We start from the raw sequence: 16751 nt of genomic DNA, 5'->3' as shown, positions 1-16751 counted from the left end.
AAGACTATTTGCAATAGAGTATAAAAAAAACAAGAAAGATGCAGCGCTAAATGAGTGAACCCCAGAAAACTATCCGGGGATAAAAAAAAAAAACAGACTATGAAGTGCTGTGTAAAATACTGAATGCATATACAATCCGTGAGTGATCTAAAAGTAAAACATTCAAAAAGACACAAATCTGTGTGCCGTGATCAATGCATATATATTCAAGGAGCAATCCTGGTGAAATATAAGCAATTAAAAATGGTGTGATACCCATAATGAAATGTGTGGACCTGTAACAGCCAAAGAATTTCCACAAATAATGACTTCTATGTGAAAAACAATCTAAAAAATGAATATATAGCAGCATGAAAGTCACTCAAATGGCATAAACGTGATCTCAGGGTATTAGAAATTCATGAGAAGCAGCAATGCAACTGGATCAAACAGGGTGATGTGCGCACACGACACCTGGGGATCTGCCTCCAACACCAGGGGAAAGGGTTGGGTACTCTTACCCGAAGCTGTGGACCCACATGCCAGCGGCAGAGAGTCAAACAGACATGGATGGTATTCAGGAACTCTTATCACCAACCTGGACTCCTTCTTTTTTTAGATGAACTGGCATGCGCATACACCTGCGTTCATCAAGCCGAAGAGGACATGAAGACCCGGACCTCAATGGCGATGTTCCTGGTATGTGTGGTACTCCTTACATCAGGAAAGCAGCATGGATCATATGAAAAAAGGCAGCCTCCACATAGTGCAGAGGAATGCAACATTTAAAAATTTATTGAAGTAAAAAAAAAAGTCACAAATGGTGGTCACGGAACAGCGCGGTGTGCAGAGTTTGAGTAGGCTATATACCAGACATGTTTTTGTAAAAAGGTACTAAAACTGGGGCATAAACCTGTTGATAGAGAGAGATATATATATATATATATATATATATATATATATATATATATATATATATATATATATATATATATATATATATATATATATATATATATATATATATATATATATATATATATATATATAATCTCTATCTATCTAATTTTTTATTTTTTTTCTTCTGTACATCAGAAAATCACATGTCTCATGATTGAAAGGGAAAATCTGTCTGCAACTCCCTCCTGGTCTATCTTGTCTATCAGGGCAGCTCAGCATGGAAATCGCGTTGCCATCTTATTGCGTCATCACGCAGTGTGTATACAAACCCCCACCTGCGTTCCAAGCCTCTTTGGTTCACCTATGCAGACCAATAGCGCACAGCTGACTGACGCTCGATGGCTAGCTAACTCCCGCCCATTAAAGAAGCTCAGTGGTGTTGTGATAGAATTTTGCGATCTGTAATTGGCTACAAGCATAACCTAGCCACTAGGGCCAACTCGATGGTAATCCAATCAGCGGCTGCTCCAAAGTCACATGGTCAGTCTCGTGACCGGGAAACATAATCTGCGCTGTTTCCCCATGTATCTAGGCAACAGAGGCCAGTGACTCGCACTAATACACAAACATGCCTAGCCGTTCACATGGCAAGCTTCACCGCTTGAGGAGCACAGACAACATGCTCATAATGGCAACTAATGTGCACAAAAAATTATGTACTTAAACTGCAGTATTTGGGTATTGGGGACTATCTATATGAACTGCTAAAATCACTATTTAACTATAAGACGTACACAATAATCGGAGACCCTTCTAAAATGTGCAGACACAAAAATGAACTGCTGATGACACAAAACGTAATTACTTAATGGACACAACCATGTTGGGTGAATAAAACCATGGAGAAAGTCTACTAGCAACGATCCTGAAACCTGAAGCTCCAATATAGTATGGCCATTGCTATTAATATGAGGTTGGAAAATAAGGAAACTGACCAGTAATATACCTCAAACTGCAGTATGATGCAGTTTAATACTGTTGGTCTACAAGATATAAAAAATATGTGAAAGACTAACCAAATAGAAAAACCATACCTAGGCTTTATTGATGGACATTGACATCCTGGTCAATATTCATCCCGTTAGGGAAGTAACATCTGAGTTGGTGTATCCAGAACATCTATAATTGTAAAACGCCCCTCACACAGGATTCACTTCTCCAATGAGGGACGAATTTGTCAATGACCTGCAATTTGGTGCCTGGAGGATAGATATTGTGATGGTGGAGGTAATGCCTGTACTGTGGTTAATGTAATCTTTCTTAATGCTAGCAATGTGCTCATTCACCCTAACGGAAAAGGATCTAATAGTCCGTCCTACATATTTCTTTTCGCATGGGCACGTGCTGTGGGTAGACAATGTATCGGGTGGTAAAGTGCTTCATCTGGTAAATCGCAGAAGTAGTAGTGGACTCAAAAGTCTCAGACTTTCTCATCCCGCAGAGATTATGTACACAGACATTACATTTACAACATGGTTAATACCCCTTGAGATTGTAGGAAAAGAGAGGTCGAGTTTGGGGGGGGGGGGGGGGCGGGGAGATCTATTGCATTCGGAGCAATCTGACTCCTTTAAAGATGGAGCTCCTCTATACACCACTCCTGCTCTATCTGGGAGAGCAGGACCCAGCAGTGGATCATTTTTTAAGTACTCTCCAATAATAACTGAAAAGTTTTTCGTTTGTTTGTACAGAGAATTCAGTGATAAAGGACATTTAAACTTGGTGTCGGGTGCACATTTGGGTGTTTTCAGTAGTCAACATGCACCTATCAATCAACTGGACCCTAAGAATAACTATCCGAAGGTGTCCCTTCTCGACAAATCTAGGCTTCAGGGTCCGGGCCTGTTGCTGGAAATCAGATTAGTGTAGTTGACTACACAGAACTGATTTTGGCCATGAACTGTGGTGTCAGCTGTCGACCGACATGTAACCATTCCCAGACAGTAGGTTTGAAAAAAGTCTTGGTGATGGTCTATAATGGAAATTTCCAAGTCGAAAGTAGATTGAAGTGTCACTGGTCTCGTAACTCAACATAATACCGCTCTTATTGTCATTAAGGGTGGCCAAAAAATCTGCAAGGACTATTCAGTTTAATCCTTCCAGTAAACTGATGGTGTCACCAGTATCTTTAAGGTAGGAATGAATCAAGCTCACCAATGGTTGTAAATGAAAATCGATATACAGCCCTATACGTGAAGTCACAGAGTTAATATAGCCGATGATGGGTTGGCCAGGCGGTTGGTTATCGTTCTTATGAACTTTAGGGAGGTAGTACATAATGGATATATGTGGAGCCAAAGGTACCAAGTAATCCCTGTCCTTTTTATCAAGGATCCCTAATTGAAATCTTCTATTAATGCTACCAGTATCTTTTTAAACTTTGGGTTCCTTGGACATCAATCTATAGGTATCCAAATCACTAAGGATTTTAGTCATTTCTGTATAATAATCGAGGTGACTAGGCCTCCGCCTTTATTGGCCAGCCGGGTAATCAAGTCTTTGCACTCGCATAAAGATTTAAGATCAATTTTAATATTAGGATTTTCATTTAGTCTTATTTGGTAATGAGCCCAAATCCTTCAAGGCTAAGTCTCGAAAGACCTTAATCGAAGGTGCTGTGGAACATGGAGGATTGAAAAGAGAGGGGTTTGATAGGCCGGAATGAACTACCCCATTACTCCTCGTCATTACACTTTGTGGTCTTGAAGGTTTAGCAATAAAATGTCCTTGTACATTTAATTTGCATGTCGTAAATGTAATGTCTGTGTACATAATCTCTGTGGGAGGAAAAAGTGTAACTTTTGAGTCCACTACTACTTCTGCGATTTACCAGATGAAGCACTTTACCACCTGTGTCACCCGTTACATTGTCTACCTCATCACGTGCCCATGCAAAAAGCAATATGTAGAACAGACTATCAGATCCTTTTCAGTAGGGGGGAATGAGCACATTGCTCGCATTAAAAAAGGTTGCATTAACCACAGTGTATCTAGGCATTACCTTCACCATCACAATAAAAAATCTTTTAGGCACCAAATTCCAGGGCAATGACAAATTCGTCCCTCATTGGAGAGATGAATGCTGTGTGAGTGACATGTCAAATGGACGTTCTGGATACACCAACTCAGATGTTACTCCCCTCATGGGATGAATATTGATTGGGATGTCAATGCCTTTTATCAATAAAACCTAGGTATGGTTTTTCTATTTGGTTAGTATTTCACATATTTTTATATCTTGTAGACCAACAGTTTTCAACTGTATCATATTGCAGTTTGAGGTATATTACTGGTCAGTTTCCTTATTTTCCTACCCTATATATTAAAAGCAATGACCATACTTGATTGGGGGTACAGGATCGTAGTAGAGTCCCATGGTTTTATTCACCTAACATTGTTGTTGTGTCCATTGAGTAATTACGTTTTAGGTCATCAGCAGGTCACATTTTTATTTGTGTCTGCACATTTAGACGGGTCTCTGATTATAGTGTACTTCTTATACTTTCCTTTTTAAAATGGTGTGGTGTTTTTTTTATTTTAGCAGTTCATTTAGTTAATACCTAATACTGCAGGTCAAGTACATATTTTATGTGCACACTAGTTGCCATTATGAGCATGTTGTCTGCGCTCCTCAAGCGCTGATGTTTTCCATGTGAACGGGTAGGCATGTTTGTCTATTAGTGGGAGTCGCTGGCCTCTGTTGCCTAGCTACATGGGGAACTAGCACAGATTAAGTTTCCTGGTCACATGACTGTGACTTTGGAGCAGCCGCTGATTGGATTACCATCGTGTTGGCCCTAGTGGCTAGGTTATGCTTGGGGCCAATTACGGACCACACAATTCTATCACATGACACCACTGAGGTTCCTTAATGGGTGGCGGCAATGTGATGTGGTTTTCATGCTGAGCTCCCCTGATAGGCCAGCTGGATCAGAGGGAGTTGTGTGTATTTTAATATATTATACCCCTCTCTCCCTCCCTGCTCAAACTCTGCACACCATGCTTATTTTTACGTGTTTTGTGATCACCAGTTGTATGCATCATAAGCGATGTTTGTACCTTATTTTTTATTTTTTTTTCCCTCCTTCAATAAATTTTTAAATGTTGGATTCATCCGCACCTTCATGTGGAGGCTGCCTTTTTTTCATATGATCCACGCTGTTTCTCTTATGTAAGGAGTACCGCACATGCCATGTCCATCGCTATTGAGGTCCGGGTCTTCATGTCATCTTCGGGTTGATGTACACAGGTGTATGCACATGCCAGTCCATCTAAAGATGTCTGGGTTGGTGATCGAGTTCCTGAATAACGTCCATGTCTGTTTGACTCTCCACCGCTGGGTCAGCTTCGGGTAAGAGTACCCAACCCTTTCCCTGGTGTCGTGTGCAAACATCTCCTCCAGTTTTATTGCTGCTCCTCCTGAATTTCTAATACCCTGAGTTCGTGTTTATTTAATTTGAGTGACTTTCGCGTTGCTATATATTTTTTTTAGATTTTTCACATAAACATTATTTGTGGAATTTCTTTGGCTGTTACCGGTCCACATATGTAGTTTTGGGTATCGCACAATTTTTAATTGCTTATATATCACCAGGGTCACGCCTTGAATATATATGCGTTTTTTTTTTTTTTTTTTCCATGTTTTACAACATCGTTGTTTTTACTTTCAGCACACTCACTGATTGTATATTCACTCAGCACTTTAGACAGCACTTCATATTCTGGTTTTTATCTCCGGATAGTTTTCTGGGGTTCACTCATATATTTAGCACTGCATCTTTCTTGTTTCAAAACACTCAAACCGTTCAGAATTACGATGCCTACCTTGCACTGTTCTCTGCAATCCATTCTCACAACAAGTGACCTACCCGACTAAAGTAGAGTTTTCACTAATGTCACAATTTCTCAAATAACTGATATCTTTAATACCTGGAGTCTGTTAGACGAGGCCTCTGAAGATTTCTTACCTCTCAGATGCCTATATGTTCACTTCTGCTGTGTGCAAAAACACTGGAATTGTTGCACTTGATTCTCCTCCATGCAACTTTTTCGATACGAAGAAGCCTGCTAAGTCTAAAAAGACCTTCCTCTGCAGTCTGTCTTAAACATCTTACTGTACCCATTGAAGATGTTCCTTCATTCAAAGATTCTGTGACATTCTCAAAGGCTCTTTACTCTTGCAGGCCCAGTCAGCTGCAATTTGTTTGTCAAACCACAGATAAATGACTAGGGCAATGAACAACAGGATCCTGTCTTACAAAGCTGTGCTTTGGCAGAGCACTTGGGGAAAAAAAAAATTATATATATATTTATATTTATATTTAATTTTTTTTTTTTTTTTTTTTTTTTTTTTTTTTTTTTTTGTGTGGATGTCCTAGAACAAGACATGACCCAAATTTTCCAAATGGCTTTGAGTTCTGTCCAAATGCACAAAGTATTAATATTGATGTTGGTCAGTGACGTTTTTTTTTTTTTTTTTTTTTTTTTTAACCTTGATGCATTAAGGTGAAAAAAAATTAGGGTTTACAACCCTTTTTAAACGTTTCAATTTGTATGCAATCAGGCAGACCATTGCACTACATGGTTTTGGTAAATCTGAAGACAGCAATCTGCAGAAAATCTAATCGTGTGTATGGGGTCTTGTTGTTTTGTGTTGTGTGTTTGTGTTTTATTATTTTTTATTTTTTGCCCATAAAAAAAATGCAGAGGTGATCCAATACCACCAAAGGAAAGCTCTATTTGTGGGGAAAAAGGGACATGCATTGTATTTTGGGTACAGTGTCAGGCAATTGTCAGTTAAAGCAACACAGTGCTGTATCGCAAATATTGGCCTGGTCAGGAAGTGGGTAAAAACTTCCGGAGCTAAAGTGGTTGACTGAACATGCTAAGGCTAGAAGCTGGTTATAATGCACAGATGCTACAGCTTTTGTCTGTTCCAGTTTCACAAAATCCCCCCCCCCCCCCCCCCCCCGATGCCCCATAGCTAATTATTTGGGTTAATTGACACTAACAACTGTTGGTTGATGCAAGAAAAAAATAAGTCCTGTTTCTCAAGGCAAACGTATAACTGTTTTTGGTACCAAATTATTTGTTTTTCCAGATACTGAAGCAAGAATGGCCCAAACACTGGCCTACATTCATCAGTGACATTGTAGGAGCCAGTAAAACTAGTGAGAGCCTTTGTCAGAATAACATGGTGATTCTAAAACTTTTAAGTGAAGAAGTTTTTGACTTTTCTACTGGACAAATCACACAAGTGAAAGCCAAACACCTGAAAGACAGGTATGCATATAATGAACATGTTGTCCCTATACTGGAATAAATGGCGTCTTTCTTGACAGGATTTATTTTTTACTTTTTCCTTCTAAATTCTTATTTTCGGTAAAGCCTACCCCAGGGACTATTCTAACCACGTGCCTTATCACACCTACTATTTCGTCATGGACAGAAAAGTTAGAACAAAAGCAAACGTGAAATTTTGTGTGACACTCACCCTTCAAGAGCAGAAGGACATCACTGGAAGACAAGAGCTCAGGAAGACCTTCAACAAGCTCAACCCCTGAAAATGTCGAAACCATTTGGAATCTTGTGCATGATTGTCTGAGAACAACCGTGTGTGCCACTCAACATGCCGAATCATGTCAAATGTCGCTGTGGCAGCTTTGCCCAGTTTTATGCAGGATGTCACTTTTGCTCTTTATGCTAACTTGCTGTCCATGATGAAATGGCTGATGTGGTAATGCACGTGGGCAGAATAGCACCAGTTGCACAGCTCCTGATGTACACAGGACAATGTCTTTTGGCTCCCTGTAACTGTGTGTGCAGCCTTGTTGCCATCTGTTGGCGTGTTACAAAACTAGTCTCCACTTTTTGATACCACCTTGTATTGTGCTCACAAAATGATACTGCTCAGGTCACAAACAAACAAAAACCAAGTTCCTAATATTTACCTTCGAGTGAATTTTGTGTGTAATAAAAATAAATAAAATAAACATACAATAAATCTTCTGTGTTCAAAATGTGATGTCAAAACACCCAGTGTTCTTCACCTCTTCAGTTAAATGACTTGCCGCTTTACAAAAAGACCAAACAAAAATTTGCTTTTAGAAAGTGTCCTACACTATACAATCCAATTTGAATTCTGTTGTATTACTATACAATCTTGAACATCCAAAGATGAATTAATGGATCCACTCCCTTCACTAATGGACTTTCAAACCAGTCATGGTTCTCACTTTGAGACCACTTGCCAACATGTCAAAGACAGGAAAGCTTCATTGTGTAAAACAATTCACTATTTTGATATAGAAAAAAAAAACGAAGTGCACTCACGTTGCCCTGTGTCATGCCGACACAAATTGGGTATGTACGTATACAAGTAAAGCTGCTGGCTCCAACCGCAAACACAGGCTGCAAGTAAAGGCGGAAACATCCCGGAGTGACTCTATTCAACATGTTTCGATGTGTCATCAGAGGCAGCTCAGTTTTTTTTTTTTAATTATTATTTATTTATTTATTTTTTTGACATTGTTACATAATGTAAATTTGTATAACTTTCTTGTTTTAACTATTTAACACTTAATATTTAAAGCATGGTCTCATGCACAATTATTTTGCACACTCCTGAGAAATCTTACCAATACAGTAAAAAGTGGTCAGTAGTCCAAAAATTTTTTTTTTATGGCGACCCCCTATCTGTGTAGTTATTTGCAATTGCGTGATGGCTGAAGGAGGTCATGGTCACAAACTTGAAGGACTTTCCCCACTCAAAAGCCTATCACTGACAAGTTGGAATGGAGCTAAACCTGCAGTACCCAGGCAGTTATTTCAAATGTTTTGTAACTTTGGTAGGACCCAACCAAAATGTACATGATTTTGCAGGTAAAAACAAATATATCATTTTTTTTTTCCTTTTTTTTTTTTTAAACCTTGGAGCCTGCGAAGCAGATTGCGGGTGCTATGATGGGCATCTGCAGACACTCCTGGCAGCTGTCTGCCCATGCCTCCATACTGGCAGATAGCTTTTCAGCTGCAGGAAGTGTCCACTATGAAGGCACTGTTGAGAATGACAGCAATGGGACCTGTAGATCATTCTCAGATCGTTGACTGACATGGCTGTGCTGGTGGAGCCCTGCATAGCTCTGCTGTTTTTAAATTGTAACAGTGGGTGCGAGGAGAGGGTTTCCCACCCGCTGTCACAATGGAGAATTGGGGGGGGGGGGGGGGGTGAGCAGGGCTGCTGAATTAGTAACATGTTACACAGTGTATATGGGTGTAACATCTTGCTAAAGGTGAACTTATCCTTTTAACTTTGATAAACTGTAGGTGTACTTTTTTTGATGTTGAATATTATGTACATTCATTAGAGAATAAATAACTGCTTATCAATTTTATTTGTTTTTGTTCAAGTATAGCCCCTTTTCTGGAGGCACTGTTCACATGCATCATATTGAAAAAGTCAACAATTTCTATGGGTTATACTCCTTTCACATGACCTGTTATCTTCCGCTACAATATACTGTATATATTTTTTTTAAAACTAATTGCCATCCATAGGTCCTGAGCATGGTCTAATTTTTTTTCAGTGGACTTTTACTTAGTGGTCTGGGCATCTGTTGAGCCAACCGATTGCTTTTACTACACTGTGAAGTGACCACGCTAGGCCCTGGTATTTGGCTACTCTGGCCTCCACAATGTTCTTCTGCAAGCCCAAGCAGAGACGGTTCCAGGAAGGGTTGTGTAGTTTGCTGCTTTTTTTTTTTTTATTTTATTTATTTTTTATTACTATGATTATTTCAGCAGGTATGGGACACTGCCTTTTTTTTTTTTTTTTTTTTTTTTTTTTTTATTCCACATGCTGAAGTTGACCTCTGTAAATGCTGTGTAAGTTTTGCCATACAAATGGTCTGTTTTTTTTTGTTTTTTTTGCAGCATGTGTAACGAGTTCTCAAAGATATTTCAGCTCTGTCAATTTGTCATGGTAAGTATACATATGAAGTGTGTGTGTGAGTATGTATATGTATATATATGTATATGTATATATATGTATATATATGTGTATATATATATATATATATATATATATATATATATATATATATATATATATATATATATATATATATATATATATATATATATATATATATATACATATACATATGTGTGTGTGTGTGTGTATGTATGACACAAAAACATTTTTCACTCATGGTTGGTGTTTGGCTGAAGCCATTTATTATTCAACTGTGTTTACTCTTTTTTTAAATCATGGCAGCAGAAACTATCCAAATGACCCTGATCAAAAGTTTATGTACCCCCTTTAACATCAATGACAACTTGAAGTCATTTGTGCATCAGGCTCTTTATCTTAGATGGTAAAGCTGCCCATTCCATGAGCTGCATGTTTTGCGCTCTCCCCAGAGTGGCTCAATGATATTGAGTCCAGGAGACTGAGATGGCCACTCCAGAACCTTTTCACTTTATTCTGCTGTAGCCATTGGCAAGTCAACTTGGCCTTGTGTTTTGTATCTTTGTCATGTTGGTATGTCCAAGTACGTCCCATGCGCAGCTTCCTGGCTGACTAATGCAAATGTTCCTCCAGTATTTTTTGATAACCTACTAAATTTATCTTGCCAATAATTTTGTCCAAATTTCCTGTGCCTTTTTGTAGCTCATACATCCCCCAAAACATCAGTAATCCACCCAAATGTAGCGTTTACGGTTGTGGCCAAAAAGCTTAATTTTGGTTCAGCAGGAACCCGCAGAGATTTCAACCATTAACAGGCAGGCTGAATGTACCAAGCTGATCAATTGTAACTTGGGGACAGCCAGCCTGCTCTATGCTGCTATAGCTGCTAGCGATAATCACGGTTTTCTCCCGCCGGGAGCAGACAATTGCTCGTCAGAAGGGATTCCCCTGTCAGCACTGTCTGTGTCCATGGAGGAATCTGAGTTTTACAAGGATGTACAGGACAAATGGCTGCAAATAAGCAAGGTACAAACTATATGTAGGAGGCTTGTGTATCGCCTGTGACTAGTCTCTCTTCACTGGATATATGTAAAGTTTACAACCACTTTAAGGGTCTCTCTCATATCTGTGATAAAACGTCTCTCGTGCAAATAAGAGATCTTCCAAGAGTGCATTTCCTTCTTATATAAACACTTTGTCCCTGTGGATGTGCTCTTGACTTGTATGATGAGCATACACACCTCCTCTGAGCAGCCTGTCAGCTGCTGCTCGCTAGATACAGAGCTCCTTATGCAAAATAAGAGTCTATAGTGTGCTCCATTTTGAAAATGTATTAACCCCCCTGACGGTATTCCCGAGTCTGGCTCGGGGTGGAATTTTTATACCAAGAGCGGTAACCCCGAGCCAGACTCGGGACTGCATCGCTGGATCCAGGAGGACGCTTACTTACCTTCTCCCTCGGATCCAGCGTTGTCTCCCCGCTGTAAGAGCGAGCCGTGTCTCGCTCGATCTATCACGGAGCTGATCTCCGTGCCCTGCGAATTTTGCGACGCACGGGGACGGAGATCGGCGCAAAATTCAAAAAGTGAAACAGACAGTATACATACAGTATAATGTAATCTTACAGATTACATTGCTGTATGTAATAATTTCACATCCCCTTTGTCCCTAGTGGTCTGCCCAGTGCTCTGCATGCAGTTTTATATAATAAAAACTGTTCTTTATGCCTGGAAACTGGAGATTGTCCATAGCAACCAAACTGTCATTTTACATCAAAAATGGTTTTAGACCAGCTAGAAAACAGCGATAATAAATTAGAATCACTCGCAGAATTGAGCGATAGCGATTTGTGGGGACATCCGTCATCAAATACTGAAAAGTAATGACAGCAACAATTCTGCAACTGAGCAAATTTCGGTGTTTTTGATTTGATTACATTATTGAATAATTTTTGTTATTGTTATTTTATTATTTGGTACAATTATTTATAGTTATTATATTATAATTTATGATTTCATTTTTTCAAACTTTATTATACCCGGGATGTCTGCTAGTAGACTCTGGTTTGGACAGATTTAAGAGAGTTATTCCTAAGAATTACAGGACTACAATATAAAACGCCAAATTTTCATGTAAAATAATGGTACCGCTTTTAGCACCTAAAATCCGAAATAATCGTACCGCCAGGGAGGTTAAAAGAATGCCAAAACACATAAACAGGGAATCGATAAGCTTTTTATATAAGTCTGCAGAATGGCGGTTTCCTCAGAACAGTGGACTTGTTGGGCCCCACCCAGCAGAATGACAGCGGACACCTTCATTGGACGGGAATTCCTCCGAGTTATGTTTTTGAATCGCTTATGAGACACTTTTACATAACGTGGAACATCCACTCATTTATCTCGTCCTCCAAACCTCTCCCGCCCCCACGAAAGTTGCCAAATGTATCCTGTTCCCACTTCCGAGAGCTGCAGCTATTGACATCACCACTCGGCTCCCTCTTCTCCCCTGTTGTTGGGCCAGTAGGAGAGAGGAGCGAAGCCTTGAGCATGCGCACTAGGGTTACTGGCGTGAAGCCGTAAGGCTACACTGCTGGGTTTTAACCCACAATGGTGATGGCGGCACCCATCAGCTGTGGTGCCAACATTGTGGACTCCAGGACAGTTAAAGCGGGAGTCCACCGGGACTCCGCGTGTTTTTTTTTTTTTTTAAAGCCAGCAGCTACAAATACTGCAGCTGCTGACTTTTAAAATAGTGACACTTGCCCGCGATGTCGGCACCCGAAGCCGATCTCTAGATCGACACTCGAGTGCTGCCACCGCCATCTTGGGTATGGGAATCAGGAAATGGAGCCTTTCGGCTTCATTTCCCGGTTCCCTACTGCGCATGCGCGAGCCGCGCTGCGCAATGAGGACGGTCCCCGCTGCCTCTGGGATCTGTGTGTTTCCCAGCAGGCAGCAGGGCACTTGCGGGAAGGGGCGGGCACTTGCGGAAAGGGGCGTAAGTTACGCCCCTTTCCGCAGAGAGCTATCCCGGAAGTGGGTGCAGTTACCTGGATTATCCAGGTAACTGCACCCCCCCTCCCCCCTGAAAGGTGCCGATTGTGGCACCGGAGGGGGGGAGGGTTCCGATGAGCAGAAGGTCCACTTTAGGGTGGACCTCCGCTTTAAGTGTCCTAATATTAAAAGCTAGCAGCTGCAGTATGTGTAGCTGCTGGCCTTTAATTTTTGCAGCAGTGGGCGGACCTCCGCTTTAAGGCGGATGGCACTGGGGGAAGTTTTACACAGTTAAGACTGTGGACAAGCACTTTTTTATTTTTTTTTTGTTTTCCTTCTGTATTGGATTGCACTAGATATTAACTTTTTTTTTTTTTTTTTTTTTATCTTTTTGTTTGCATAACTGTTCATAGATTTTTCACACACACAGTGGTATTGCACAGAGTGAGTTTTGTTGCACTTTGATATAGTGGTCTGTTTATTAAGAGTGCTGCACTAAAATATTTGAAATCTACGCACCTGCAAATGCATGTAAGCACACACATGTAATTGCACACTGAACGCTTGGGATGTGGTGTTTGCAAGCCCTTAGGCGTCACAGGCTTGATATCATTATGAGAACTGCAAAACCTACATTTTGTCTTTGCCTTTTAGTTACAATTTTTTATCTTTTGTAAACATTTCTTGAATAGTGCTGTGCTTGACTGTATTTACTTGTCTAGTTATGTCCTATGATGGATAAACGGACAGACAAATGCTAGAACATTTTGTTTCCTTATTTTAAGAAGTAACTGCTCATTAGTACTTGTTTTTTTTTTTTTTTTTTTTTGTTTTTTTTATATTTATTTTCATCTTCTGCACGTTTTCTATTTCGTTAGTTTGAATGACATTTACGAAATTAGAAATATTTTTATTCTTGAATTTTAAAATGTTTTTCGTAACCTTTACAAAGGAAAACTCCCAAAATGCTCCACTTGTCCATGCAACTTTGGAAACCCTTCTCAGATTTCTTAACTGGATTCCATTGGGATATATATTTGAGACCAAACTGATAAGCACATTAATTTATAAGGTATGTTGCTTTGCTGGAAGTGTGTGTTTTCACTATTGGTGGCAAAATAAATAAATTTAATGTGTTTTTCATTTCTTTCCAGTTCTTAAATGTTCCAATGTTCCGAAATGTGTCTTTAAAATGTCTCACTGAAATAGCTGGAGTTAGTGTCAGCCAGTACGAGGAGCAGTTTGTAACACTTTTCACTTTGACAATGATGCAACTAAAGCAGGTAAGCCACGAAATTATGTGTGTATGTAAAATAAATGGGGGGGAAAAAATATATACATTTACTCATCCCAAAAACACTCAAGTGATTAACTCTGACCTAGAAAATGGTCTGCAGAACTAGGTCTTTTTATTATTGACTATATTTATGTAATTGAAGTACAACATGGCTAAATATTCCAGATCCCAAAAAAATCCTGCCTACTTAGTGGTTCTAAAATGTTGGTAGCTGCCACTAGAAACTGACTTCAATGAATTGCCATTTCTGTTAGATATATAAACGCAATTGAGACTTTATTTTCTGTACAGATGCTGCCTCTGAACACAAATATTCGCCTTGCATATGCCAATGGAAAAGATGATGAGCAGAACTTTATTCAGAACCTCAGCTTGTTCCTATGTACTTTTCTTAAAGAACATGGACAACTTATAGAAAAGAGGCTGAACTTGAGAGAAACTCTTATGGAGGTGAGTTTGTTTAATCTAACAATAAAAGGTGTATATGCCATCAAAGCCAATGTATGTAGGGTATGTTGAATATGTTTGTATATGAAGATTGAACGCAAATTGTAAATTTAGTAGGAATGTTGGCATGAAGGTCCCAAAAATTGTAGTTATTTAGCGCTTTAAAAATATAATTGTGCAGTCTATATGCTTACCCTAGTGTTTCTGCAGTTGCTTGATTTATGCCATTTTACTCCCTATAGTCTACCTATCCAATATAAAATAACCCTTCAGTGGAGATGAATGTAATCAATGAGAGAGAGAGAGAGAGAGAGAGAGAGACTCTTATGATTTGGTGACGGTGTGTGCGCAGTTATCAGGATAGCAACTATTGGACTTTCAGTAATCCCTTAAATCCGTGGTTCTCAACTCCTATCCTCGACCCACTAACAGGCCAGATTTTAAGTATTACCTTGGGGAGATGCAGACAAGAATACTGCAATCACTGTGCAGCAAATGATATCGCATGTGATGTATTTCAGTTATCTTGCAAACCTGGCCTGTTGGGTCCTGAGGACAGGAGTTGAGAACCACTGCCTTAAAGCCTTTTAAGGGAAGCCTTTTAAGGGAAGCCTTTTCTCAATGAAAATGGAGGATATGCAGATAAGGAGGTCTGACTTTATTGGTTTTGTAAACTTGTCTCAGGTCAATTACTCAGTTTCAAAGCCAGAGGTCATTTTCAAATAGCCAGCAGTCCCCTTATTTCTGTCTGGATATGGTCACTTAAAGTAGACCTGGTACCAGGCTATGGACAATCAAATATTTTATATATTCTTAGAAATATACTGTAAAGCAAGTCCTTTTTGATGGTGCTAGCTGCAGGTACTGCAAAGTAATCAAAATTGACACAAAAAGCAGGAAAGTTGTTTTGATATGCTGCTCTCCCCACTGGATGTGATTAGAAGACTGTCCAGGTCAATGCTGGAAGCAGAGCACATTAAGCTAAGCTGATGAAATAAGAGTGTTTTCTGCTATTAACTTTCAGTCAAATGAATGCAGTGCCTTGAGCCCTTCTGTATATTAAGCATTGGTTAATATTTAGGGCCTGTTCATCTTTGTCTGTTTTGGTGAAGCAACATTTTACATGAAAATGCACATCAAGTGGAAATCCTATTCTTTCCCTTGTTGCTTGTTCACGTTCATGCACTGCAGTATCGTGTGACTGACAGAGAAATGTTAAGAAGCCAATTCACACCTATACATGCATGCAGTGCCATGCGCACTGCAAGCACAAGGAACAATGTAAATCCAGTAGAACACTGGCCAGGGTATGGGCATTCAAAATGTGTGACTTGGGTAAATAGATGTTGTTCTTAAGTTATGTCCTGCTATAATAAAAACCAAGTTGGGACTAGTCCTGTTCAAGGATAAATAGAAAGTTATTTGGTAGTTTTAGTTATCACTTTAAATGGCAAACCCTTTTCATCATTTTAATGCTTTACTTCCAATCCAGGCTCTACACTACATGTTGCTGGTATCTGAAGTAGAAGAAACAGAAATATTCAAAATCTGCCTTGAGTATTGGAATCATTTGGCGGCAGAGTTATACAGAGAGAGCCCCTTTTCCACATCGGCATCCCCACTTCTTTCTGGCAGTCAACATTTTGATGTTCCCCCCAGAAGGCAGCTCTATTTGCCAGTTCTCTCAAAGGTAGTGTTTTATATGTGATTGCAGTCTTTTGATATTTTAATTCTGTTAATTGCAACATTAATAAATGAGTGTCTCTTTGGTAAATGTGCAGCCCTGCTGTACTAAGCTCTTAACATTTCCATTGTTAATTGCCCAAATCCACTTTCTATTGTCCTTTTGAGGGGCGCAGCTTATCTTCGGGTTATACTGCCTACATTTTGTTAGCTTTTTTTTTCTATGATCTACGTTAGTTGAGATCCTTTACTATACTGCTGCTTTAAGTGGTTTCTACATAGCACGTATCCTGGTGCTACCACCAGTTTTCACCATGAAAAGCATTGAGGTCGATTGACCAGTCGCTGATGTCTTCTGGCTTGGGTTCTGCATTCTCATTTGCCATCCAGCGTAGCAGAAAATCCATCCTGCTGCTTATAC

General features: G+C 39.6%; 1 protein-coding gene across 5 annotated transcripts in view; it reads left to right on the top strand.

Annotated features, from left to right (window-relative positions):
• XPO1 (exportin 1) overlaps positions 1–16751 on the top strand; it is a 109468-nt gene that overhangs the window by 60900 nt on the left and 31817 nt on the right. For all 5 annotated transcript variants that reach the window (XM_077486079.1, XM_077486076.1, XM_077486077.1 and 2 more), the window contains 6 exons: positions 7040–7221; positions 9871–9919; positions 13856–13975; positions 14058–14186; positions 14492–14650; positions 16140–16337. In XM_077486079.1, coding sequence (XP_077342205.1) covers positions 7040–7221; positions 9871–9919; positions 13856–13975; positions 14058–14186; positions 14492–14650; positions 16140–16337 — 837 coding nt within the window. The remainder of the gene's footprint in view (positions 1–7039; positions 7222–9870; positions 9920–13855; positions 13976–14057; positions 14187–14491; positions 14651–16139; positions 16338–16751) is intronic.

Source organism: Lithobates pipiens, unplaced genomic scaffold (assembly GCF_037356315.1).
Source record: "Lithobates pipiens isolate NorthernLeopardFrog02 unplaced genomic scaffold, aLitPip1_a1.2 Scaffold_18, whole genome shotgun sequence".
In the NCBI taxonomy this organism is placed as follows: Eukaryota; Metazoa; Chordata; class Amphibia; order Anura; family Ranidae; genus Lithobates; species Lithobates pipiens.
Note: the sequence above shows the minus strand (reverse complement) of the source record. Positions and strands in the feature narration are given on the sequence as shown.